The sequence below is a fragment of the Homalodisca vitripennis genome, chromosome 8 (genome assembly GCF_021130785.1).
Source record: "Homalodisca vitripennis isolate AUS2020 chromosome 8, UT_GWSS_2.1, whole genome shotgun sequence".
Taxonomy (NCBI): domain Eukaryota; kingdom Metazoa; phylum Arthropoda; class Insecta; order Hemiptera; family Cicadellidae; genus Homalodisca; species Homalodisca vitripennis.
Genome location: NC_060214.1, coordinates 8713314 through 8739813, shown reverse-complemented (window position 1 = coordinate 8739813; position 26500 = coordinate 8713314). Strand labels below are relative to the sequence as shown.

At 35.6% G+C, this 26500-nt stretch overlaps 1 protein-coding gene across 2 annotated transcripts in view; it reads right to left on the bottom strand.

Moving 5' to 3' along the window:
- Positions 1 to 1729: 1729 nt before the first annotated feature.
- The window catches only part of LOC124367252 (esterase E4-like), a 42690-nt gene continuing 17919 nt past the window's right edge, over positions 1730 to 26500 (bottom strand). The window contains exons 1-10 of one of the 2 annotated variants that reach the window (XM_046823951.1): positions 21188 to 21450; positions 19100 to 19249; positions 15092 to 15236; positions 11871 to 12056; positions 10433 to 10623; positions 10176 to 10344; positions 4938 to 5119; positions 4219 to 4366; positions 3472 to 3604; positions 1730 to 1972 (exon numbers count right to left, since the gene is read on the bottom strand). In XM_046823951.1, coding sequence (XP_046679907.1) covers positions 1795 to 1972; positions 3472 to 3604; positions 4219 to 4366; positions 4938 to 5119; positions 10176 to 10344; positions 10433 to 10623; positions 11871 to 12056; positions 15092 to 15236; positions 19100 to 19249; positions 21188 to 21388 — 1683 coding nt within the window. In that variant the 5' untranslated portion in view covers positions 21389 to 21450 and the 3' untranslated portion in view covers positions 1730 to 1794. Of the gene's footprint in view, positions 1973 to 3471; positions 3605 to 4218; positions 4367 to 4937; positions 5120 to 10175; positions 10345 to 10432; positions 10624 to 11870; positions 12057 to 15091; positions 15237 to 19099; positions 19250 to 21187; positions 21451 to 26500 lie in introns of those variants that run through there. The other variant, XM_046823952.1, reaches the window with a different exon arrangement.

The following is a 26500-nucleotide window of genomic DNA, read 5'->3' as shown; positions in this document are numbered from 1 at the left end:
AAAAACTCACAATGCTTTTAATAACAATTTGACAATGTGTAACAATGATTTAATCGCATTCAAAATTCTGAAAACTAAGATTACACTAGTTTTACAACTACGCTCAAGGCGGGTTTTTGCATGTTTTCACATCCAATAGCAAAAGCTTGTGTAAAACCGCGATATCTCTTACGTAAACTCTACATAAATATTGGACACCAGGGTTTGAAATATGAATTGGAAATTGAAAACGTACTTACACAGATAAATATAATGGTGCTTGATAGTATCCAAATTTGAAACCACGAAATTACGGGCCTGGTGCAGTTGGAGGAATTAGGGCATAAAAGCAATGACTTATTCTAATGACTACCACAGGTTCCAGTGATTTTTGGGAACAGGCAGACACCAATTTAAAGGTTCTTGGCAATCCTAAAGTTAGAACCACGACGGTAGAAGCCGTAATGGGTCTCGAGTATTCTATAACACCGCTATTAAAAGTTTCCGATGCGAGTACATCTGATTATTGATGAGCACGTACTCTGAAATCTTGGAATATGTTATGCTATGGACTTACATTCAAGTTCTGTGTAATGGCTCGTTAGGAATCCAGCTATCTCCAGGACCAACAGAGCAAAGGATAGTGCTGATATTTGGATTTCTCTAAGTTATCACGATTTTCTTGAACCATACCAGGGTACATTTCACAATAAGAGCCGATTATAAACTAGATGTGTTACCTTTTCCTTCAGTTGGGGAATAATTCCAATTAACCCATCTAATGATTTATCCAACTGATGCTAGAATAAAGTGTTCTCAGTTTTTGCCAACATTTTAAGTGTTTTTTCTTGCAAGCCCTTGTAGTTTTGTTTAGTAACGAGAGATTATAATTTAAAGTGATGAACGTTCTGCTATAAATACGATTTGATTCAGCTACTGTAGCTCTTTTAAGGATTCTGACTAGCGTACATTTGGAGACCGCGTGGAGGTGGCCCTGGAGCTTACAGATCTGATAGAATAAGAAAATGAGGATTCTATGAATTGAAAGAAATAATATTTTAAGTATGCCTGGTATTAATTGACCAGGGAAACAAAATCCAAAGTGATTTTGAAGGGTATAAGCTCTACTATATTAACAAGCTCTCCAGAACTACGAACAAACATTAAATTATCTACACGTACCACAGCTGTGGTGGAAAGGGTTAATTCAATGCAAATGTTGAGTTCAGCAAGTTCTGGAAAGTTGGATGAGTTCTTGGAGTATGGATCGAGTTTTATTATTTCTTATTTTATAATAACGAGTATTCCTTTCCATGAAATCAAAACAAGCACAATAATACTCGTATGTAAAATAATCATACAATATATACTCGTAAGGTAGTGTCTTTACCATCCTAAAGATCGTTCTAGATGTGTATTAGTAGTAGTTTTCAGTAAACTTAACTAAATATTTAGCAAATTAATGCAACCGATTTAGTAATAGACTCTTAAAATACAGTTTTTGACGTCAAGTGAACTAATTCTGCACGTTCTACTATAAAACATTATATAGTATAACGTTGGTCATACAACTTTATGATGGATAACTAATGAAGGGTTTATTATTATTATTAATTAATAATACGTCTTTAGAAGTAAGTTTATTTTATTCAGCATGTGAATATTTCTTTAACTTATTTTGTTACATAGTTTATTGTGTTAATACCATGCACAATTCCGAAATGTATGTCGTAAGATGTTGTGTACAATGTAAACACAAGGATACTAAGTTTATTTTTCTTTTCAGTCAATTATTACAATGCAACAACAATGACGTCAGTAGAAGATCTGATGGTAAGGTCCGTCTATAGGAAGTTGAGAGTCCCAGACTTGCATGCGGTCAGGGTAGGGAAGTCCCGGCTTCATAGTCGGAGGCTTGGCGATGTTCAGGTATTGAAGATGGTTCTTGGTCATCGGGTTCCATTGCTTTGTGGAGTCTGGTAGAGTTGGAACCCTGTGTAGAGAGAGAGAGAGAGAGAGAGAGACGATATCAGTTAACAGGACAGTATAAGTGTAATAACTACAAAAAGGTGGAGTCTAGAAGTATTGGAACTTTCATGATAGATATTTCAAAATTAACTCACTACTACTAGTTTTAAACAATACTGCAATAAAATCTGTGAAACATACATTTACTGATAATGCACTTGATTAATTTTATGTTGAGCTAATCAATGAATTACTTCTGTTGGATTTGTGAATAGAAAAAACCTAAAGTAGACCAAAATAAAAACAATCGGAGATTAAACATGCAGCATCGCAATTTCATATTCTTCCGATTTTTGAAGAAGTTTCTTCATAATCATAATAGTAATTAAAGGTATTATATGCAAGAACTTTCTTAGTCTGTCATAATTTTCTATCAGCTGATATTTTATGTAGTTTGGATCTTTCTGGAATACTGGTACTGAATGTGTTCAGTCTAAAGTCAGACCATGGAGGATATGTTGCACTTGGTAACTTTTACTACATAAGATTATTCTAATTTTACTATTGTATTTTACTTAATTTACTTATTTTACTTATTTTATTTTTTTTATTAATTTTTATTTGGATATTTTACTAATTGTAACATCCGATTAATCTTTTTATATATGAGTTAATGATATTATATGAGTATATAATAAGAAACAAGTAATAATATAAAATATGATTAAAAAATTTAAAATTAAAATTAAAATGTAAGAAAAACAAGTTAGTATCAATTCAAAATAGGAAATAAATACATATTTCAAGTAGAAAACTTCACTCAAATGAGTTCAGATATACTTTTCTTTTAAATTATATTTTGTCATCACAAGCTGTAAATTAACTAAACAGATAATAAGGATATTACATAAGTGGGTTAAGGGTAATAATAAATTATTTTAGTAACATTCTTGTTGTTAACTCAAATACAAATTATCGCATATAGATAAAACATTCATGATTTGAATTTGATTTATTCAAACATACAGGTGTAATGCAATGTGTGGTCATATTTTTCTATTTTTAGCAATTTACCAATTTTAGCAATTTAGCAAGTATATTTGGCAATTTTTGTCAGCCTGCATATATCTTTCTAATAATTCTCGTCTGGAATAAGAATAGCAGATTACAAAATAGGCCGCTCAGTTAAAGCCAGACATGTTAAGACAAGTCAGATCATGTTGAGACATGTCGGTTCATGTCGAGACTGTCAGTTCATGTTGGACATGTCGGTTCATGTTAAGACAGGTCGGTTTATGCTAAAACATGTCGGTTCATGTTCAGACATGTCGGTTCATGTTGAGACTGTCAGTTCATGTTGGGACACGTAAGCTTGTGTTAAGGCAGGATTGAACCTACCCTTATACATTCTGTAATGTTCGGCAAGAAGTACGAACATCTTGAATCTTAATTCCTCCAAGTTTACTGAGAGAACTAATGATACAAATGTTCATGTTAATGTAAAGTGACTGAATTGAAACTCACCCGGTCTTAGCAAAGTTTGCGTAGGTAGAAGTCAGCGTGCGTACCATGTAAGCCTCTGGGTCAGTCTGGTTGAAGAGCGGGAAGAAGGGTTTGATGTAGAACAAATATATCAAGTCGTCATGATGTCCGACTCCTGAGAACAGAACAATGAAACCCACTTAGTTGTTTTGCTTAAACAATCATTTCAGCTTAATTCTTGCGTTATTCTAGACATGGAAGAAGTAAGCTAGCAAATTCTGTTGACTGATCCTAGTGATTCAACTCAGGAGGGTTCTCTTCTGGCTGGTTTATACATACCAGTTGAACCTACACTGGGTACAGCAAAACCAATACGTCACTTAAATATGGACAACCCCATGCATGTCCAGGAGCGGCACACAGTCGAGATATTGGGGTGCAAGGGAAGTCTACAGGAATAGGCTGCTGTGGAAGATGACCTTTGGTTTTGGTTAAAGGCAGTTACTAGCCTAGACATAAGGGCGTGCCACCTGGAGAAGCTGGTACAGAGCTGGCCTCCCTTCATTCCAAAGTGACATGACTGAGACATAATGCCCACAATCCTTCCCCGTGGTCCTCAATAGGAGGCAGCCCTACCCCCAACTTACCAATCCTGAATATTCTGTCACTCTGGAAGCAGCGCAAATGTACTCGTCCTTTCAGGACTAAGTGCTATGAGAGGATATTTTTCTTGTCCTGACAACAAAAACCTCAGTAAGTCGTCTAGATTAGTATTGTCCTTGCTCTTACCGTAAGGGATCTGTGTGCCAAGTCGGTATCGGTAGCTGTACCTTCCCTCAAAGTCAAACTTGTAGAAGTAAACTGGAGCAGAGCTCTTCTCTGCGATCAGTTGGGCTGCTTGCCATACAGAGAAGATGATGAGGGAGTCAGCATACAACTGGAAAGAGAAGAGTGCATACAATTAGTTTAGCAAGACGCTTTAGTATGTAAACAATATTCATCCAGTCATAATAAACAAACAAAAGCATTTTAACTTTTGAAGACCTTCCTATAGAGAAATGGGCCTTAATTCTATCATTAGCAATTTATCCAAACACTTAAAGCTCAGCAGTTTCCTAGGGAAAGATTTCAGAGGATACTATTCTATTTTTTGGAGGGTACTTTATACTCCCTAAACTGGGTTCAGCAATAACTTTCATTAAGAGTCCTTTTTTAAAAATAACATGAACGTCGTTGACCGGAAGGAAAATACCCCCTTTGGCCTAAACCATCCAGTGTGTCAAGTCTCCCTCCGAAATAATTGTCTATACACGTTACTGGATGGGAGATATCATTATCTCTAAGGGTAACATTGGTAATGTTGAACAATAAAAGCACCATGGTTACAAAATGCAAAGAGAAATTAATTTAGGAAGAATTAAATCAGTCATGCACAATAACAACGCCCTTATCTCATTAATTCGTTTCATACATAATGTACTTTAGAGTTAAGTGCCGCAGTGACTCACCCATCCCAGCTGTTCTTCAGTGCTATTGCTCACTGGCTGGTTGTTGAAGTAAAACTGTTTGAAAGCAGCGCTGATTCTCTTGGAGACTCTCCGAGGCTCTCGAGGGTATTGGAACTCCCACGGCCCAATCTCGTCGAACTCGTTGTTTATGCGATTTACATACGTAGAGTTTGTCAGAAGAACTGGAAAACAATCACATATGTATATACCAAAATGTTACCAAAAAATAAAGCATCATCTACCTATGAAATTAAATTACTTTTTCCTCTAGTAGTGAAAACTAGATCAAAAGCTTTGAAAAGAATCAACTTGAGTTTTTTCTCTTTGTCTCTATCTTCTCTCTAAAATTCAGAATGAATAATAAATTTAAATAGGAAACAGGATTTTTTCAGACATTTGTCATCGTTCATTGAAACAAAAAAAATCAGTAACACTACGTTTTCGAGATCTGCAATCTGATCTCTTCTTCAGGTAAAGAACTAACCTAATACATAATTACAAACTAGGTTAAAATAAACAAAATCAAAATCAAATCAAATCATAATTTATTTCCCAAAAATATTTACATGCTAGCACATTTACTATCAAATCTATATTATCTTGTTACTATAATATTTAAATGTGTACTTAAAAAACATTAAACATGAAAATATTACACTCATCGAATTAAAGTGGCCTAGGAAATGAGCCTACATGGGCAGAAAGCCTGTGCGTAGGCTCGAGTTGCTTCCCTGGAGATTGTGGACGAATTGAATCGGGTGATTAATTATCATATAACATCAACACAAAACACACACTCACAACACACACACACACACACACACACGCGCGCGCGCGCGCGCCAAAAAACCGTATTTACATATTACGGTATTGAAATTTATCAGCGTACATACTACCAATAGTTTAAAGGAAAGATTTACTGAGATGAAAAACAATTAAGGAATGGTGTATTTTCAAGATCAAAAGGTCAACACGCAGAACAACCTAACCTATTACTAGCAGATTTCCTGCCGAAATGTTATGAAATAAATAATAAATGTATAAAATAGGAAAAAAACCATAGAGGCATCGGTGCTGTTGAAGTGGCATTAAGAGGAGGGAGGCAGGGTCAAAACAAATCTTACCAAAGCGTTGTGGCACGCCTAAGTCAGGAATCACAACCTACAACGCTTTGGTAAGATTTTTTTATTTTAACAGCAAATGATTACACATTTTACAGTTTGTATTTTCTTTTTGTTCTTCTTCTAAGGTGTGGTCTATAGATGTGCACTTAAGCTTCAAGAACCATTAGCGCACCCGGTAAATGTACCATGAGGATAACCAGTTTCAGTCGTTCTACTAATCGCCGAGAACAACCGATCAAGTCCTGCTGGGGAAATTCACCACCCTTGTCCAGACCACCAAAGATTGCATACCGCTCCCTTGCTATTGTAGGACAATCAAAGAGCAGGTGTTCAGCAGGTTCCTCCTGTATTTTACTTTGCTTGCTATCCGAAATGAATTTTACAGCAGCTTAGGTCCTGAAGATAGATTTTGGATAGATAGATTTTTCTTCATACACCGATTAGAGTTCATGATACAAGAATATTTACGTTCCACTAAATTAGAAGGGGGATGTGTAAAAATTATGGTGAATAGCTGGGCTCTCCAGCGATCTAGCTTAGGAAGGACCTTTGTGGAATAACTCAATAATAGAGATCCTTTTTTGCAGATCACCAGGAAGAATAAGTTTGATATGCTATCTTGGAGGAGCAATCACATGAATGGGGTTGACATGGAGAGGTGGACATAGGAAATGGACAGATTTACATTTACCGAGGATTACATTGCACCAGAGAAGATGATACAAGAAGAGTTCTCTCATACAGTGTGGTTACCGTCATTGGGTTGGACGTATGCCATTCTTCTAGACTGGAATATCTTGGAACATAGTCTATAGGACGTTTCAGTTGCAGGTAAGTCAAAAACTCTTTTAAGACTAATGTCAAATGTACTAAGTAAGAGAAAGAAGTAGCTATGGTGGGAATGGTTGATTCCTTCTGAATGTTGACTTAAGCTCCAATTGACCTTCCTCTTAGTGCAGCGTCTGGGATTTGACGCTGATAGAGACTTGATTTTTGAAATCTGTAGTGATATTCGTCTGAAGAGATCCAAAAAAAGTTGACGACGAAGAAGCTCAAAATGGAAGGAGAATTGGAGCTTAACTCAACATACACATGGAATCAGCTCTTCCCGCCATAGCTCCTTTTTATGTGTAGAAAACTCGGTTGCTCCACCGTGCTTACAGATCGTGTTTATCACATCGTAGTGCACCCAATTATATACCTGATGAGACAATGAAAATACCTCTTCAACTATATTACACTATATCTTGTGGTCTAGTTGTCTCTGATGTCGAAACGATGAAACGAGTTCATTTTGGACTTCTCCGTCGTTGACTATTTTTCGAACATGACTCTAGATTTTCAAGTTTGTAAAAGCGACACATCCCAGACGCTGCACTAAGAGGAAGTTGAGTTGGAGGTTAGCCCAACATTCACAGAAAGAAGTTGTCATCACTAGTAATATTTATTGTCTACTTGTAAAACTAACCTGGCTCAGAGTTCTATAATCACCATTGCGATGGAGTGACTAAAGAAGACTAACCGGAGGAATGCACTACGAGTTTGTAGTGTAGAACACATTCAAGATATGCCACTTTTGTGATCGCAAGTGGTTTGTTAATAATTTGCTGGCTAGAATTAAAGCAGACGTAGGCGTGAATGACGGACAATCTCAGGAATTAAGAAACGGTCAAGAAGTCGCAGAATCTTTGGAGCAGTGCCGGTGGGTTTTGGATAGAACATTACTCACTGATGTTGTTAAAACCGTATTGAGAAGTCACGGAATGACCATTTATATTTCACCCAGCTACTATTAGTCCATGGTTGTTTTGGAGTGTACCTTATCTCTATGTGTGGATGGCTGAATCAAGAGATTGTTCATATTGTAGAGAGATGGACACTCCAGAATATAGAGTTTATATGCAGACGATGTGCTCAAGAGGATCTTGCATTCATGTGAAATTTTATACCGAAAACTATAATCTAGAATAAAGTATAAACTATACAGTTCTGAAACAGAGAATAAATAAGAAATCAATGGAGGTAGTACGCAAGAAGACTATGGACTAAGGGTATGATCAGGTTACATGTGAAAAACTTAAGAACTAATAACTTTAAAAGGTAATAGTACACTGTGATCTAAAACTAAGTAAAAAGGGAGAAACTGATATTTTTATGTATACATGGCCTTATACAATATAACTCGAGCTGTTGTTAACACAACAACTGTTTGTACGGTTTCAAAGATTCAAAAACACTAATAGGTCTTTGAAGTTGATAATCCAACTCTAATTGCTTTTAAACTTCTGCATATATAATGCCATTTCGAAAACCTTATAATATATAATAACTAAATAAATAAAAATGTCTTTATTGGTCGAGCGTTCATCAAAGTACAAACTCTGCTTTTCATGACAACTCCTGTCAAAGTGTACAAAATGCATCATACATAGATCACACAATAATACAATTACGAGTAACATTTATTACTTACTCGTAAATATGCCTGTAACACTTTTCTTAAATTTATTTTAAAAGGCTGAGGTTTTTTATTGCAGTGGGCAGAGAATTATATTTTTTTTTGGTCCAAAGTGCCTAATGCCTTTTTCCTTGTCTCTAAACTTGTCTTTGGTAGGTTTAATAGACCATCCTGTCGAATACAGCGCTGACTCACCTCGTGCCTAAAAACCAGCTTTCTCCTAAATATTCTGGCCTTCCCGTCTGAAGAACCTTATGAATCAGCTTAACGGTTTGAAGATGGGAGCAACCCTCTACCGACATCACCCCAGCATTTAATCGGTACTCGCTTATGTGATCAAACTTCCTCAAACCGTAAACAAATCTCAATGCCCAATTCTGTAAGCGGGTGAGAACCATCATGTGTTCCTGTGTTAAACAAAAAGCAAAGGGAAAATTGTTGATCTTATAATTTATAATTTAGAAGAGACTGGCAGTATTATGTTTAGCTTAGATATAAATTTCAACTTGGTTGTAACATTTTTTCATATGGATTTCACGTGGTAAGAAAAGTCGAGTTGGCAATCAAGAGTGACGCCAAGAACCTTCAAAGTATTACATGAAGTCAAAGGCTTACCGTCTACATGGATACAACCTTCAGCCATGCACTTTACCTATTGGCCATTCAAAAATGAGCCATTTACTAACAAAACAGAACATTTATCGGAGTTTAGCCGAAGACCATGATCATCTGACCACCTCTTTACTCTCTCCAAGTAATTGTTGACTTTACGTGTAGCTTCAGCCGACTCACCGGTTCGATAAGACAACAACAGCTGTGAATCATCAGCATAATAACTTAGCGAGCAGTATATCAACTGATCCTTCAGATCTGCGGTATATATGAGGAAGAGAATGGGTCCCAGGCAACTGCCTTGAGGAACTCCAACAGATCTAGGAATTGCTGATGACAGTTTCCCGTCAACCTTTGTGTTCTGCGTTCACCCAAATAAATAAGATGAGAACCATCTAACCGAAGTTTCATCAAATCGATAAAAAGCCAGTTTTGCCAGCATCAACTCAAAGTTTACCGAGTCAAAGGCCTGTGAGAAGTCCAATGCAGTCATCAAACTCGCCAAACCCCCATCCTTAGCTGAAATTATGTCATCCACTAGATTGAGGAGTGCCGAGCATGTACTAAAACCTTTCCAAAATCCTGACTGAGACTCCGGTAACAGCCCCTCAAATTCCAAAAATAAGACCAACTGCTCTAAAAGAACTTTTTCCAATATTACAGACAGAACTGGGAGAATTGATATTGGCCGGAACTGGGATATACAAGAAGGGCTATGGCCTTTTGGAAGAGGAATCACCACACTCCGCTTCCAGCTGGTTGGAAAAGTGCCGGTTCTTAAAGAGACGTTTATGAGGTGAGTCATTGCACCAATGCAGTAAGGACTCAAACCCCGAACCATTTTTATGGATATTCCATCCGCACCAAATGCAGTATGTATTATAAAGTACATTATAAAGTACCTAAAGTAAAACCTTATAAAGTACCAACAAATAGTTTGGAGCGAAGTATAGAAACGTTTTGAAGATGAACACGAAACAAATATTTGCTAGTAATACAGGAAATGGTCACACTATAATTATAAATATTACAATTAAAACTTACATTGGGCTCTCCAGTTAAACTCGTCCCTGGTGATGCCAGTGATCAGAGGGACTTGATTAAATTGTCCGGACTTGAACAACTTCACTGGATCATCCCTCAGGAACCTCTTGTCTCCTCCTTGCTTTTCCACCACCGGAGCGAATATTGTGAACGGTGGCTGCAAAGTATCCTGTTCAAGGCGCATGATTGTAAATTATATTGAGACCATTGTATTAGAATAATTATTTATTGATTCGTGCATGAAAAAGTTTATTTACCCATATTTGACCTCCTGCTGCCAATATATCTGCGACAGACTTCTGCAAGAGACAGTCCCTGATCTGGTGGGAAGTTTCGGTGGAACAGTTGAGGAGATTGGCATACCTGCGAGACAGGCTGGCCGGGTCTCTGACTATCACTGCAGGGGTAGTAGCACTGCAGCTGGATGTGATGGCTCGGTGAAACAAGCCTATAAGGCATTAACAGTCAATGAACAATTAAATATGTCACTAAGAAAGCTTTTACCAAAACTGATTTAGAAAGTGATCTAAATTTTTGTTGATTTGAGAGTTTCGATGGTCGAGCCGTCTAAAAGTCGAACTTTGGATCTCAGTTAAAGATGGAGCAAGATTAAATTCTGTTTGTGACCACTTTTCATCATTGCCATCGACCTTGAACTGTATCACTTAACCCTGTGAGATCCTCAAAAGGCCATTGGCCCATGAGGACGGGTAGAACAAGACTTAAAAGAAGATCGGCCTCTCCTTAAAAAAGAAAAAAATGAAAAATGTGCATTTTCAACAAACGGTGAGGATTTAAACAAATCTCTAGACAGCGAGAATATTAACGAAGAAAATGAATTATGCATTTTGTTAGTCGTAAAAACTATAAAAGTGAAAAAAGAAATTCTGCAAAGAATTATAGTTTCAAATTTTGTCAAATATAAGGTGAAGACATGATCATCGGCCAAATTGAATAAAAAATGTATTATTACTTAACGATACATTTCTAATGCAGTAAAGTAATAAAAGACAAATCCTTGTAATTTTCAATCCCATACAAGTCAGGCCAGAAAAAAGTGGTGAAAACTGGGCAATGCTCCGTCGTTCGGAAAATACAGAATATTTGCACAGAACCATGTTCGTCTACTATGAGCCATTACATGATTAGAAATCTGACAGATACTATAGGAAAGCAACTCTACTATAGATGAGCCGCTTTGAAAGCGACCTGCGCGAAGATTTCTTGCGCATAGGGGGGGGAAGGAGCAGGAGCTCGACCACGCCCACCACTACCCCCACCAAAAACCGACCAAAGTACACAAAGCAAGTGGGGTTCACTGCTCGATCTACTTCCTTCACAAGACACAAGTGGGAACCAAGTGCTTTGCTTCCCTGCTTCCCAAGTGGTTGGTATGGAATATGGAGGGGGAAGTGAGTCCGCGCTTCTTCTCCCTCTCCACATCTCTCCCTCTCCCCCCTCTCACTCCCCTCTCCCCTCCCCCCTCCCCCTCTCCATACCTCCCTCTCTCCCCCCTCTTACCTCCCTCTCTTCCTCTCCCTCCCTCTTACTCTCCCTCTCTTCCGCTCCCACCCTCTTATTCTCCCTCCCCCTCTCTCCCTCTCCCCACCCCTCCTACTCACTCTCTCACTCTCTCTCTCTCTCTCTCTCTCTCTCAGACTGACATGTCCAAAGTTATTTCGCTTTTAAACTCACCCCTGGACAGTGGAGAGAGCATGTGCATCTGTATAGACGAAGCTCCAGCACTGTAACCGAACAGAGTTACAGAGTCAGGATCTCCTCCGAAGGCTGCAATGTTCTGCTTGACCCACTTCATGGCCTCCAGTTGGTCTTTGAGTCCGTAGTTGCCGGACATCACAGCGTCTCCCGTGCTTATGAAACCTAAAACAGAGCTTGAATCATTCACAGCAATTTATTACAAAACTAAGGATCGTAATTTGAAGGAGAAGGAACAGGGGTTGTCAATAGTCACTTGTTACGTAGCAGTCTTCGCTGAGGTTGCATGTCAAGTTTTGAGTCTATTGCTCTTGAGTTTTGAGATGTCCTGTGGACAGTTAAGTCATACACATCCTCCAGAAAAAAAAAGAAGTTGTGTTAGCCAACTGAGTGATCGGCTTCAATGACGCTCAGTCGAAATTCCATGGTTAAACATGCACCATCATCGAACTCATTATTGTCTATGTAGAAATGAAGTTTCTGGCAAAATTAAAAATCTTCAGATGATATCTTAGTCGAGATATTATAATGCGTTCTCACTTTGTTCATTATGTTGATTTCACAGCAGTGTTGAAATTTAATAAAAGTTCACACATCAAGTTACAAAAATATTGTATTCATATGTGTTGGGGTAGTTTGGTTACCTGTTAATATGTCACTTGTTACGATGATATAAAGTTGTGCTCAGTTTATTTATTCTGCTTTTTTCTCGGGATCACCATAAGGGCACCTTTAAGGCCAACGTAAATAAATTTGCCAACGTCCCAGCAAAATCCCATGGAGTGGCATGAACCATCATCGAACTCAGTGTTGCCCACATAGAAAAAAGCTTCTTGCGAAATTTAAATTCTATAGGTCAGTTCGTTTTTGAAATATTTCTGTTCGAAAAGACAGACAGAAACAATTATATATTCTAACCTCTTGAGTGTTAGACTTTGCTCAGCTTATAACAGAAGTATTGTTTCTTACAATTGTTCCCAAGAGTAAATTAAACACCTTCAGGCGGGGTTACCAATTAAATATAAAGAGGAAATCTTTTAAATTACATAATACTTAATTATCTTAATTACTGAAAAATATATACAATATAACAAACTCAGATGGTAAAATCTTCCTTTTTTACTTTTAAAGTTCATATGAATGAAATATATGACATTGTCTGTTAGGCAGGTGGGTCAAAGACAGTTACTGACAACTTGAAAAGAACACAGAACATATTTCTACGCATTATTCTAAAAAAGTCAACATTAGAATCTTCATTTCCTCTTTACCAAAACCTTAACATCCTCCCTATACAACATTTGTTCACTTTTAAAACATTAATACTCTTTTATTGCAGAAGTGGCAACAGAGGGTTCTCAAGGAGCCATTATAATATGCGCAGTAATAAACTCAGATTATTCATGTTACCAAAAGTAAACAAGTTTATAATAAAACAATAATTCTTATATCTGGGACCGAAGTATTTTAACAAGTTGCCTACTGAAATAAAAAAAGTAGAAAATATAAACCTTTTTTGTAAAAAACTGAAAATATGGCTTTTAGATAAAAAAGAACTTGTTTACAGGAAAATATTGGTTAAAATTTTACGTATGATTAATTAAATATCATTATATCTGTTTGCCTTTGTATTTGTATAAAATAATAAACTGTGTACTTTTATATATGAAATCAAATAAATTTGTAATCGTAGTTTAAACGGTGTGTCCACTGCAAACAAGCTAAGTCTAGGTTCATTGTAAAAAGTGTTAACTGTCTTATATTATCTACTGTTCGCCTCCCCCGCATCAAGACAGGCCTCAAATACTGCAAAACCTTCACGTCAACCTTAATGATTTACTGAACTAAACTCAAATCTATTATATTTATTATGTATTGTAAATTTGTTAACTAGCCACAATTACTGGTAACAGTGGTTAGTAATATTCCATTATTGCCATGTCTTTTAAATTTGAATTACTGTGGAATAAACGTCATTATATTCATATCTCAAATTATGAGTTAGTACTTATTTTAAAACTTACAACATGTCTAAAATACAGAGTTTAAAACTCACTAGGGCTCGATTGTTAATCTATATTAAAATTATACTGTCCTCCAACATTTGGAATTCGAGCATTATACATAGAGTAATAATTTTATAATTGTAAAAACTAAATTCTTAATCTTATATTTTTTGTGGTAGAGCAGTCTTCTCTTAGGTAAGGCGTTGTAGATCAATAAACGTTTTTGCGCCTGCACACTAAAAACTGCAATTACAAGACAGTTACGTAAAGTATATAGCTAAACAATATTTGAAGGCGCTACGTTATGAAGTATATTTGTCTTTAAGATAAATTTCTGGTTTAACTTAAAGTTTGAGTGTTAGACCACTTTTTAATTAAGTACATGTACGTGTACAATGGCTATAAACGTACACTTTTTTTCTTGATCGTAAGAGCAAGCCAAATTCTATATTGGCGTTGGAAAATATAATTCACTTGAACCAGAAGTGAACACGAGCAAAGCTTACGATAAGCGTGCGAAGCCGCGGGAAACAGCTAGTTTTCTAATAAAAACTACAGCTGTAAAATTGCTGTAAGCAGTTTAATCATCTTAAATATTTTAGAAATTCCACCTAAACAACAGATAACAACGTATTTATTAGGCTTACGCGAGCGGTGTAATGGCGATCATCAAGGTTTTATGAAAGAATTTTGAATATGTGCCATCGTTATATGTTACATAATTATAACACTTTAATATATAACGATGACAAATGTCCAAAATCCAATTGTTTTTCAAGTCGTCAATTCCAAACTTTGAACAAAACTTTAAGATTTGAATTGTGATAGCAATTTTCTACGCGGTTTCAACAGTAACGTAGCCAGGATAATATTGGGGGGGGGGGGTCCAGACAACTGATATTTTCCCGTAGTGGACAGAGAGTAAGGCCCCATTTCGTTCCTTAAAAAGTTCTTGACCATTTCTTTGTTGATAACGATCTTTCAGCAGTACATGTCAGTAATACTGAATTATTTAAATAACAATAATCGGGTACTAAAAGAGTAATTGAAAGAATTGAAAATTTGGGGGGGTTCCGGACCCCTAGGACTCCCTTGATTGTTACGTCCTTGGGTTTCAACAGGAAAACCTTGATCATCTTTTAACAACTTTGTTTAAACGGCATAATGAAGTAAATGTACACAGAATATACATACCGAGGGGCCCCAGCCTGTAGTTGCTGGTGACAAGAACGATATCCTGGTCCAGGAAGTACTGAGGTCCATTCCAGACATTGTTTCCTGTTCCTGCCACAAATCCTCCTGGGTGGAAGTAGATGATAACAGGCTTTTTGCCTGTTAACTGCAAAAATTGTCATTTGCAATAAATATTGAAGGTACATCAGCCGAGGCCTTGCTGTAATTACTTTTTACATTATCTTATTTTAATGATAAAGTATTGTTCAATAAGAAATAAGTACACTCTTTTTATAAGATTTATTAGTTCTTTAAAATATAATGTGATAAGACCTACTAAAGTTAGTGGTGTTACATACTCAAGAAACGAACGCATACATATAACCAAGGATGTTATCAAACAAAGTAAAACAAGCATATATGTCATTTACTTAACTAACACAACAGGCTTGTGACTTTTGATTACTGTTCTTTTTATTTACTTGACTTGAGGTTATGACTAATTACTTTCTTGTAAATGACTAAGCTCGTTTATGTACTATGATGACAGACACGTTTTAAGACCTAACTACCATTATCGGTAGAAGCCTATGCTAGCCTAGAAACATACTTAGCCTATGTTAACGCTATAGGCTACATTTTATTCAAATTATGTAATCATACCAAATTATCCCTTAAATATTTGAAAGTAGTCGTAAAATAATTTCACCTTTCATCATATTTATTTTACACAGTCAAAATATGTAAATTAAATTAATTCTTTATTACAGAATATAGTATCATCTCTGAAATACATTATTGTTATACTTAATCGCTTTACTCGATATGTTCAATATTTTCAAAATATATTAGTTGGAATATACCAGGGTCGTCTTTTTCAACCTTCCAATCTTAAGCAATGACGGCCAGACACTTAGCAGATCCGCGATGTGGATAAAGGACGTAGCCAGCGAGGGGATCCAACGGGTCCCAGACCCGTCTCCCAAATTTTAATGTTTTCAATTACTTTTTAGTAAGGTATTATTATTATTTAAATAATTCCGTATTATTGCCATGTACTGGTGAAAGATCGTTCTCAACAAAGAAACGAGTCAAAACATTTTTACGGAACAAAATGTGGCCTTACTCTCTGTCCACTATGGGTAAATATCAGTTGTCTGGACTCCTTCAAATTTTTTCTGGGTACGTTTTTGGGGAAATATATATTCTCCGTTACAACATTTTGTCACTGCCTAGTTCAGGTGAATATTTTGCCCTGAGCTGCAGTCGCATGAGCATTGCCACCTCTATTAATTTCCCCGCCAAATGTGAATTAATTTTTTAACATTTAATTTCTGCAAGCAGAAGGGAATAATGCAGTAGAATAAATCGGAGAATAAGCGGTGTTTACGGAGAAAACACTAGTAATTAATAATGGTGTTGTTCGTGAGTGATGTAGAAAATCAAAGATGTTGACTGACACCCACAAAAATCGCCAAATGTCTGCAGTTTTGAAATTTCTCTATTTGATCCTTGAATGTTACATTCAGCCATCTTTAAACTTTGACGCGGTTCACGCATAACTCCATCGCTCATAATGTTTCTCCGTAAACACGTCACAATCTCCAATGGATTTCTGCTACAGTATTCTCTTCTGCTTGCAGGAAACTAATAACACGCCTCAATTTATTTACATTTGGTGGAAGCAATTTACATAGAAGCTCACCTGGCTTAGATGGTAAATATTTTAACGAAAGGTACGTGGCGCAGCCCTGGCGCCGGACCTCAGAACTAACTGAAACAATCACCGGACCTCACCACACCTCGTCTGTATTTATCTTCTGTGTAACTAGTACAATCAAAGCTCATCCAAAATAAGACCGCTCGGCCATCGGATTTGTGTTGTTTGTGGAATTGATTGTCCTCAGAATGCAAGAAGCTATAGTCCCAGTGGCGTAGCTACCTTGGGTGGCACCCGGTGCGGAAGTTGGTGGTGTCACCCCATCGAAAATGAAAAGCAATAAATTTTATATGATAAAGGTTATGGATATAATATATCTTTTCTTTTTATTATCTATCACTATAGAATAATACACGTTTAACAATTCACGCCAACCAAACACAACACACTTCACGAAACAAATGAGAAATGTTGCAACTGAAACGTCAAAGATCGCGAGTATGGGACGGGGAATCCCCCACGACAGCGTCAGGCTCTTAGGGGAATCCCCGAATTATACATAGAGCTGAGCTAGTGCTAGTGGAGGAATCCCCGAAAAAGAAATTTTTGTGCTAGCGATTTATTTATTTTTTTGTTTGTTCTTAAAGTTGAGAGACCGGGTGAGTGTCACCCCAAAAAAAGGTGACACCCGGTGCGGCCCGCCCCCGCCGCCCCTTCTTTGCTACGCCACTGTATATGAGATATAAATATTGTGAGGGTGAATGTAAGGGATTTAAACTTCCATCCCACCTTGTAAAATCCCTTTTTAATAATTAAAATACACTCTGAATAGTTGAAAATCTACTTGTATTTGTTTATGGTTGAGGTACACTTTTGCAGGTCTCATAGATAAGAAATGAAAATTTCAGAAATCTATATTTCTTTGTAATTACATATTAAAATACGAATAAAGAGCTGCATGAGACGAATCCTATGCGTTGCTCTGAGTTCTAATAGAACATTTTGCTCTTACTACATGGCTAAATACTAGAGAGGGTAAAAACCCAACCAACAGCACTGAAAAATGAAATAAATGAACCGGAAATATTAAAATTATGGCAAATGACGTTTACTGCACTTTTACAAGATAGTTTAACTTAATTGGAGAGGTTCTGCTGTCACAATAAAGGATTATCTCTCCGTCAATTACCAATCAGCTGGAGATACCGTTACCTTTGATTGTATTACTTACACGTGTGTAAAAATGTAGTGAACGTAATTTACAGTTTCGCAATAGAACACAGTACATGGAAATAGTGCATAAATGAACTTTTTTGGATTTGTTTCTGAATTTCATCATGTTTATGTTCTAAAAACATAGTTGCTGGAGTGGTACAAAAATGATTTTTGCATAATAATGTGTACTCCTATAAGATGAAATGGCAATATTTTCAACTCTGATTTCTAATGTTTTCGTTCCAAAAGTGTTTTTGTAATTCATATGGTTAACAATGTAGCAATAAAAGACTATTTGGAACATAAAAATAAGTAATGTAATTTAACTTTTGTTTTTATTTTTCGTGGCGTCGTCTGCCACTTTTATTTTGTTGGCCAAGAGCTGTGACGAGCCTCTCTCGGCTACAGCTGGTGTTGCCTGTTCTGCTAGTTGTTCTAACCTCTTTGGTATTTGCACCTGTGTTTTTTTTATCTTGTTTAAGCATCAGCGTCTTAGCTATGCCGGCTTCGAAGTTGACTGGTTTTTATTGTCAAACAACATAATTAGACCTCCCCGGGATTTGAACCCGTGATCTCTCGGTTAGAGAGCCGAGACTATAACCATTAGTCTACGGAGGAGGACTGCACCTGTGTTGATTACGGATCTTTACTTGTTGTTTTGCCAAGTTGATTCAGGAAAAGGTTTAGCTCTTCTCTTGTAACCAGTGCCGAATGAAGACGTCCTGTATTTTTCCAGTGAACAGAGATTTAGTTTTGGTTCTTCAAAGCTGGCTGCCCCGCTCTCTACAGGTCCCGGCAATGTTAAGTCCTTACCTTCCAGAAAAAAATCCACGTACCTCATAATTTTATGACAAGGCACAGTATTGCTTCTAAATTCAGTGAAACAAACCCATAACGTTACATTTTGATGAGAACAGTAATTGATATTATTATGTCTTACCATGATTTCATACATTTTTGGGAATATATAAAAAAAGTCCCTGGGAATTCTTCAAGAACTTCAAGTTTTCGGGATAGTTATATCAAAAAAGTACAGGTTGCAGTATAACCAAATCTGCTATCCATGGATTTTACTTCACCAACAGTATTTACCGTCCATACTACAATTGTAAGTTTAGAATGTTTAATTATCCCAGTAGAGAACAGTAACTTACAGACTTAGTGTGCACGTTGAGGAAGAGACAGTCCTCTGAAGTGGGAATGCCCCCGGGAATGTCGATGTCATCAGGAACAAGTTGAGGACAAAGAGGACGATCTTCTGTAGCGTTGCGGACTCCATTCCATGAATTGACTGAGATCGGATCCTGAAACACGGCGAAGAACGAGATGTAGTAAATGAAATACTGATTAGTTTGTGCAACGGATACTGAACTTGAAATGTCATATTTCTAAATATTAACTTTCTAAATTGAGAATATTTGAGTAAATAAAATATCTAAGACATTACCTTAGTGAATTTACATTCGTGTATAAGTTTTGAAAATTAAAAATATCGCCTTTGCATGTCAAAATTTACTTTAAATGTTTTTGTAAACATGTTACTGTTTCACTTCAAACTACGCCTTCAGCTTCCTCAACGCCATAATCACTACAGCGATGACACACGGTAGGCCATTACGGTACATAATGAATAAAATTATTTCGTTTAGTTTTTGGCTTTATTTATTGTCCTGGAATTTTAAATTCTTTTGACAATATTTTGCTTCTATCCATTCTCATCGCTTTCCAAAGGAACATTTTGGATGTTTACAAAACAATTGAGTATTTAGTTGAGATAGAGTGGCAAATTTATAACAAAAGCTACACAATATCTTCTAGCTTCTTAAAAAAATCGTCTTCATTTAATCTTTATTTAAGTTTTTACTACGTATAAATTACAATAAAACGTAGAACAGTTAAGTCCGAAACGTTTCTCAAAGATTAATTCATGAGAAATAAGAGATAAAGTGGATTATCAGGACTGGACATTGGTTACAGATGACAAAACAGGATGAAAATTGTTACTCATGTTTGGAATATTTATTGGTTTTTGTTTACATTTTAATTTGATCCAAGGATATAGCAAGCGAGGGGATCATAGTGGTCCGGACCCCCCACATTTTGAATTGTTTTAATTACTTTTTTTAGTAAACGATTATTAATTAAAACTCAGTATTACTGACATGTACTGCTGAAGGATCGTTCTCAACACAGATACGGGTCAAGAATTTTTTTAAAAACAAAATGGTGAATTACTTTCTGTCCACTTTGGGATAATATCAGTTGTCTTGACTCCCAGTGTTGTATTATGTTTTGATCTAATAATTTATGAGAACATTGATGAACAAATGTTTTATATGCCTTCAAATAGCTTAAAATGTATCTTATTAAAATTCTAAATTAAATGTGACGTTTCAGGTAAATACACTTACTGTCAACTAACCTCCTTGTTGGTACATTGGAGATCTCTAGTTAGCGCCCTTATTCTTATATTTTAATTCTTTTCAAAATAATGTGTCAATTGATCGGTGTTCCTATTACAAATTGATTTACCCCAAACTATCTAATTTCTAGGGATGGGGTTAGGGGATCATCTTATGTTTATTTAGTATTTTAACAAAGTACTAGGCTCACAACTAAACACGATGTAACATAAACATGAAAAATATACTAAAATTAAAGCAACGGATGTTAAAATGTATCTCAAGTTTATATTGGAAAAATACATTTGTGTATCGCTTTCTAATAAAATTAAATTTTAAAAATTCGCCAGAATAAAAAAAACAGAGTAATATTGTCGTTATCAACAATGTATGCATTGTCGTTGAGATTCTTATTCTTCTATTTTTATACGGTATGACTTAAATTAAACAGTTCTATTAAATAATCAAAATATTCATTTAAAGTAAATGCCTTAATGTTTTTAAATAATGTAGTTTTGTAAATACACAAATTTTTGAGTAAGCAATGACTGCATACATTGTCTAACGTTCGCGTAAAACTATTTGAAAAAAGACGAAACTATTAAAGTTTTTTTACTAAATACATTTTATTTTATCAATATCCAAATTAATATAATACATTTTTCTTTCATCTGAGTAACGTTTAGTGTTACTTAACTTACAAAATTCCATATTCCAAATCCTTTTTAAAAATCTTTTTAACGAATTAAAAGGTTATTACTGGTAACATAGTAGAATGATGTTTGTAGCATGAATAGTAGGCATATTGTTATGGTCACGCATAATATTCTAAAAACATACCTTAAACCTGTTTTGCCCCACAGGTGGCTCCGCAAACCGAACTCCTATGAAAGAAATAATATTTTTACCACTCCACGACCGAACTGTTGTCCCTTTCAATCTGCCCTGGGCGGTTTGTACGATAGGCGCTTCATTAGCCGCAGCCGCCACCACGTACACACTCACTAACACACAAACAAACAGCTGATTTAGCCGCTGCATGGCTACTAGTCAGCTGAGGATGAGAGACACGACTGCCGGATACATTAACTGTACTTGCAGTTTTATAACCAGTTTCCGCTATCAGCGAAGCGGTGTTCCAAGAATCGCTATCTGCAGGTCGGAATATCCCGGCATAGAGATTACTCGCCCACTTTCCTCGTCGAGCCGAGCCTGACAGGAATATAGATCGAGAAATTGGTTGGGCAAACCCAAATGTCCCACATTGCACAATTAGAGTAATGACCGAATCAGTCAATGTCAATGTCAAGGTCATCGCGTTACGCGAGTAAATATTTTGTTGGAAGTCAATGTTGTTATTTATCGCCAGTGCATTTCCTTCATCAATATCAGTCACTGAGTTGGTGTGTTTACTGCATTTTGGATCAATAATTCGTAGAACGTTTTTATTGGGTCGTTGGATAAGTTTGTTAGTCCAAACAAACACTCTAACTTAAATTAAGTTGTAATGACAATTTCCTTTTTGGTTGAAGCAATTTCGAAATGATTTTGGTTCTGTTGAATTGTGTGTGCAGATAACAATTACCGAACAAAAGTTGTACCACACAATCCTCAAAAGCATGCAGGTCTATTCTCTGCAAAGTCAAAGACAATACTGGTACCGTAATAAGTAAACACAGTTTTGATAGGTACATAATTAAACCTTGTTAAGGATTATTTTTTACTTTTCGATTCGTTAACAGATAAACCTGTCACGTAAGGCGTTCAAAAAGCAACTCCCAGAAAATGTTCAAATTGTTCTTAGCTTTCTCAATTGGTTCGCGAAATAAACACTGCTATTCATAATAAACATTATTCAATCCTTCTGTTTTATCATTGGTTTGTTTTATAACCGTGTTTTTAATCCTTGGAATCTTTTAATTGAATTTTATTTGATTTATTTTAGATACTCCCTACGCCACTTTTCATTATGGGAAGCTAATTCTTGCCAAAATAGAGGTAGCGACTCTAAAATGTTTAATTGGATAACCCTTTGAGCTAGAATACAAATAGTGGTTAAAGGTTTTATCATTAATAATGTTATTATGTCATTAATTATGCTTTCAGACCCAGAACAATATCCTTCTCTCAGAGTTAAGATTAACTCACATTACAAGTTTGTTAATATCGTACCTTTCCAGTGAATGATGTGCTTTGCATTACTGTTTCCACCCAAGGAAATAGTCATGCTATCCAGACTGTGTAATAGAGCAGAAAGTTCTGTTCATTGGACCCTTTATTTTACTTGGGAAAGGCTTTCTGCACTTTGAACCACAAATACATTTGCAATCTACTAATAAATCTACAAGTTTTAGATATTTTAACGGGAAATTAATAAATTTTTGTTTTAAAAACTTAAAAGTGATATTTGTGTGAGTGTTAAGTTCAGCTCCAGATTACATTCCTCTTAGAGTATTGCCTGGGATCTGACGCTGTCACAGACGTGACTCCTGGAATCTAAAGTATCTTCGTCTAAAGAGATCCATAAAAAAGTCCTAACAAACCGGTTGTCTGTAAAGTCGGTTTTGCCGATAGTTGCCAACCGGTTTTTTTGTACGTGCATCCGGCTCCATCGAATTATAAGACGTTGTCACGTCAGAAATAAAAAAATCCAAAAAAGCGCCAGATTCCAGACGCTGCACTAAGAAGAAGGTTAGCTGGAGCTAAGCTCAACATTCGTGTTGAATCAACCCTTCCTATGCAATAATTTTGTTGTACCTTTGTAGTGAGTGTTTAAATTAGTTATCTTGTGACTTCGACATTTGTAAGTTTTAAGTTATAGATAATAAAATCCATTCACTTAAGTAATTAGCCTATTTTTTGTAATTTTTGTTCACTCAATATTTTTATTTGTTTTGTCTACTTTCTCCACTACATTGCTGATTATCGGAATTCGAGGTCATATCCGTCGTTTATTCTGCTTTAGATGTCTTCTTTAAATTATCAAATTTTATAAAATTAATCTACACTCTGCTCGAGATAAATTTCGAATCGTAAAAATTTCAACTCGAGTCTACGCACAGGCCATTAAGGCCCATGTAGGCTCTTTTCCCATTATTTGAGTTTATCCAGAAATTATGTAGCAAATTTAATGCTGTTTTTACTAGGTATGCGTGTGTGGATGTGGATGTGTATGTATGTGTATGTGTATGTACATGTATATGTATGTATATATGTATATGTATATTTCATCTCTTGTTCATTATATTAATTTATTTATGTAACATAAGTCTTTTTTATATTATTTAACGCTTAATTATTTAATTTTAGTTTTTGAATTGTATTACTAGAATACTTTTGTATGTTTTATATGAATTAGATAATATACAAATGCTACATTTATTATCATTTCAATATAAAGATTTATTTTGTATTTCATTTCTTTTTGTGTGTGGAAATAAACGTGATTTGATTTGATTTGATTTAACATCCGTTATCTTGAAACCAAATTGTTACCGCCCTAGTGTTTACTCGCCCAATTCCCTTTCCGAGGCGAGCCTGAGAGGAATATAGATCGAGAAATTTGTTGGGCAAACCCAAATATCTCACACTGCACAATTAGAGCAATGACCTAATCACTCAATGTCAATGTCAAGGTCATCGTGTTACGAGAGTAAATATTTTGTTGGAAGTCAATGTTATCATTTATCGTCGGTGCATTTCCTTCATACATATTTGTCACTGCGGGTAACACGTTTATTGTATTCTTGCACAATATTTCGTGGAAACCTTTGTTCTAAGTTTGTTAATGACGATGAAAGGTTTAAAATCATAATAGTATTAAGGACATTTCCCATTGTTATATGTTACAAAATGTATAACACAACGTTTCTAGGATTGATATCTATCCTCTTCGTCAGGTGAGAATATAACTGTACATGAAAAAAGAGAGACTCCGGAAATTCTATTATCATTATAGAACATTTAGTTGGAGGCGTTGGGTAAGTTCCTTAATCTGAACACTCGTTTTTAATTTCACTATGTAGGGCGGGGAGAGTTTGATAGGCTAATCAATTATCGATTGTATTGTATTGATATTGTAATGCACGTTTATAAAGTCTAAACCCATTTCTTCACCAGTTTTCTCACGGTCGCTGTTTAAATTTCCCAGCCTATGTCTGTATAAAACTTGTTTTTATCCTAAGATAACTTTACATGGTGGACGTTGCTAATAAATAGGTCTACTTTACATTAGAGCTCACGTAATAAGAAAGTTAAATTTGTCTGCTTTTGTCCGTCTTTCTTTGAGAATAAATATGCTATAAATATAATCAATTTTCGATAAACATTAAAGAACAAAGATGTAGTAATTAACTGTGACGTAATTCGCTGCTATAAGTTTGTATCTTTACACTGATGATACTGCTTCATTTCTTCCCACCTTCAACAGATTTTGGCCATTTTGGTTTGTGAATGCTAAACCATTTTGGGTTGTGAATGCTAAACCATTTTGGTTTATGGATGCTAAACCATTTTGGTTTTAGAACTCTAAACCATTTTGGTTTGTGAATACTAAACCATTTTGGTTTATGGATGCTAAACAATTTTGGTTTGTGAATGCTAAACCATTTTGGTTTATGAATTTAAAACAATTTCAGTTTCTGAATGCTAAACCATTTCGGTTTTAGAATTCTAAACCATTTTGGTTTGTGAATGCTAAACCATTTCGGTTTTAGAATTCTAAACCATTTCGGTTTTAGAATTCTAAATCATTTTGGTTTGTGAATGTTAAACAATTTCGGTTTGTGAATGCTAAACCATTTTGGTTTGTGAATGCTGAACCATTTTGGTTTTAGAATTCTAAACATTTTGGTTTGTGAATGCTGAACCATTTTGGTTTGTGAATGCTGAACCATTTTGGTTTATGGATGCTAAACCACTTTAGTTTGTGTAGTTAAAGTCCAGTTCACCTTCCTCTTAGTGCAGCATCTGGAACATTACGCTGTCACAGACTTCACTGATAGAATCTCAGATCGAATAAAAGTCGGCGAAGGAGAAGCTCAAAATGAACTCTTTACATACGAGTAGTTCGACAACAGAGACACTTAGACTACAAATTATAGAGGTATTGTCATTGTCCCATCAGATTTCACATGGTGCACTAACGGAAAGGTGAGTTGGATATAAAACTACTATTCACATTAAATCAACTCTTCCCAAAATAGCAAAATTTTTATTTGTTTGGTTAAGAACGGCTTGCAATTAATAAATAAAATTGCCCTTTATTGCAAGCGTTTCTCAGTACAACTGCTCTCTGGAACAACTCATATCATCTTACCCTATTTACATCATAGACGAATATACATAAAATATAAAACCTATAGTCTAAGTAAAAACTTAACAACCATTTCAAACAAAACGAATAATTTATTTGTTGATATTTATAGTCTAATATCTTGTTAAAATCAAATAGTGCTATTTGTTGTTTATTGCTGAAATATTTGTTAGAGTAATGAATTGAGTTGCTATTGCATTTTATTGTTCACTAATTTCATAATTTATTATTGTTGTTATGTTCTGTCAGAGTTTATATTGTTGTTATGTTCTGTCAGAGTTTATATTTGTTTTACGTTTTTATAGTTTATTTATAGTTGTTATATATAATTTATTGTGTATATTTGTTGCTTAATTATTGAATTCCAAGTTTGGTAAAGTTTAGCTGAAAGTATTTCTGCTTCCAAACAAAAGGTAGGGTACGCTGAGGAAAATCGGTACATGGTCTTGACTGTGTGATAACCATGAGAGCTGTTGTGTGCTCTAGCGGTAATATTATTGTGTTCTATTTATTTGTCAATTATAACATTCTTTTTGCACGATGAGTTAATTAGGCTTTGTTACTTTTCTATTTTGTTTATTGTTATTGTTATTTAGATGTAAGATTCTATTAATTGTTATTTAGGTATAATATTCTATTTATTGTTATTGCTGTTTATGAAGTGTTTATATATTTGTGTGTGTGTGTGTGTGTGTGTGTGTGTGTGTGTGTGTGTGTGTGTGTGTGTGTGTGTGTGTGTGTGTGTGTGTGTGTGTGTGTGTGTGTGTGTGTGTGTGTGTGTGTGTGTGTGTGTGTGTGTGTGTGTGTGTGTGTGTGTGTGTGTGTGTGTGTGTGTGTGT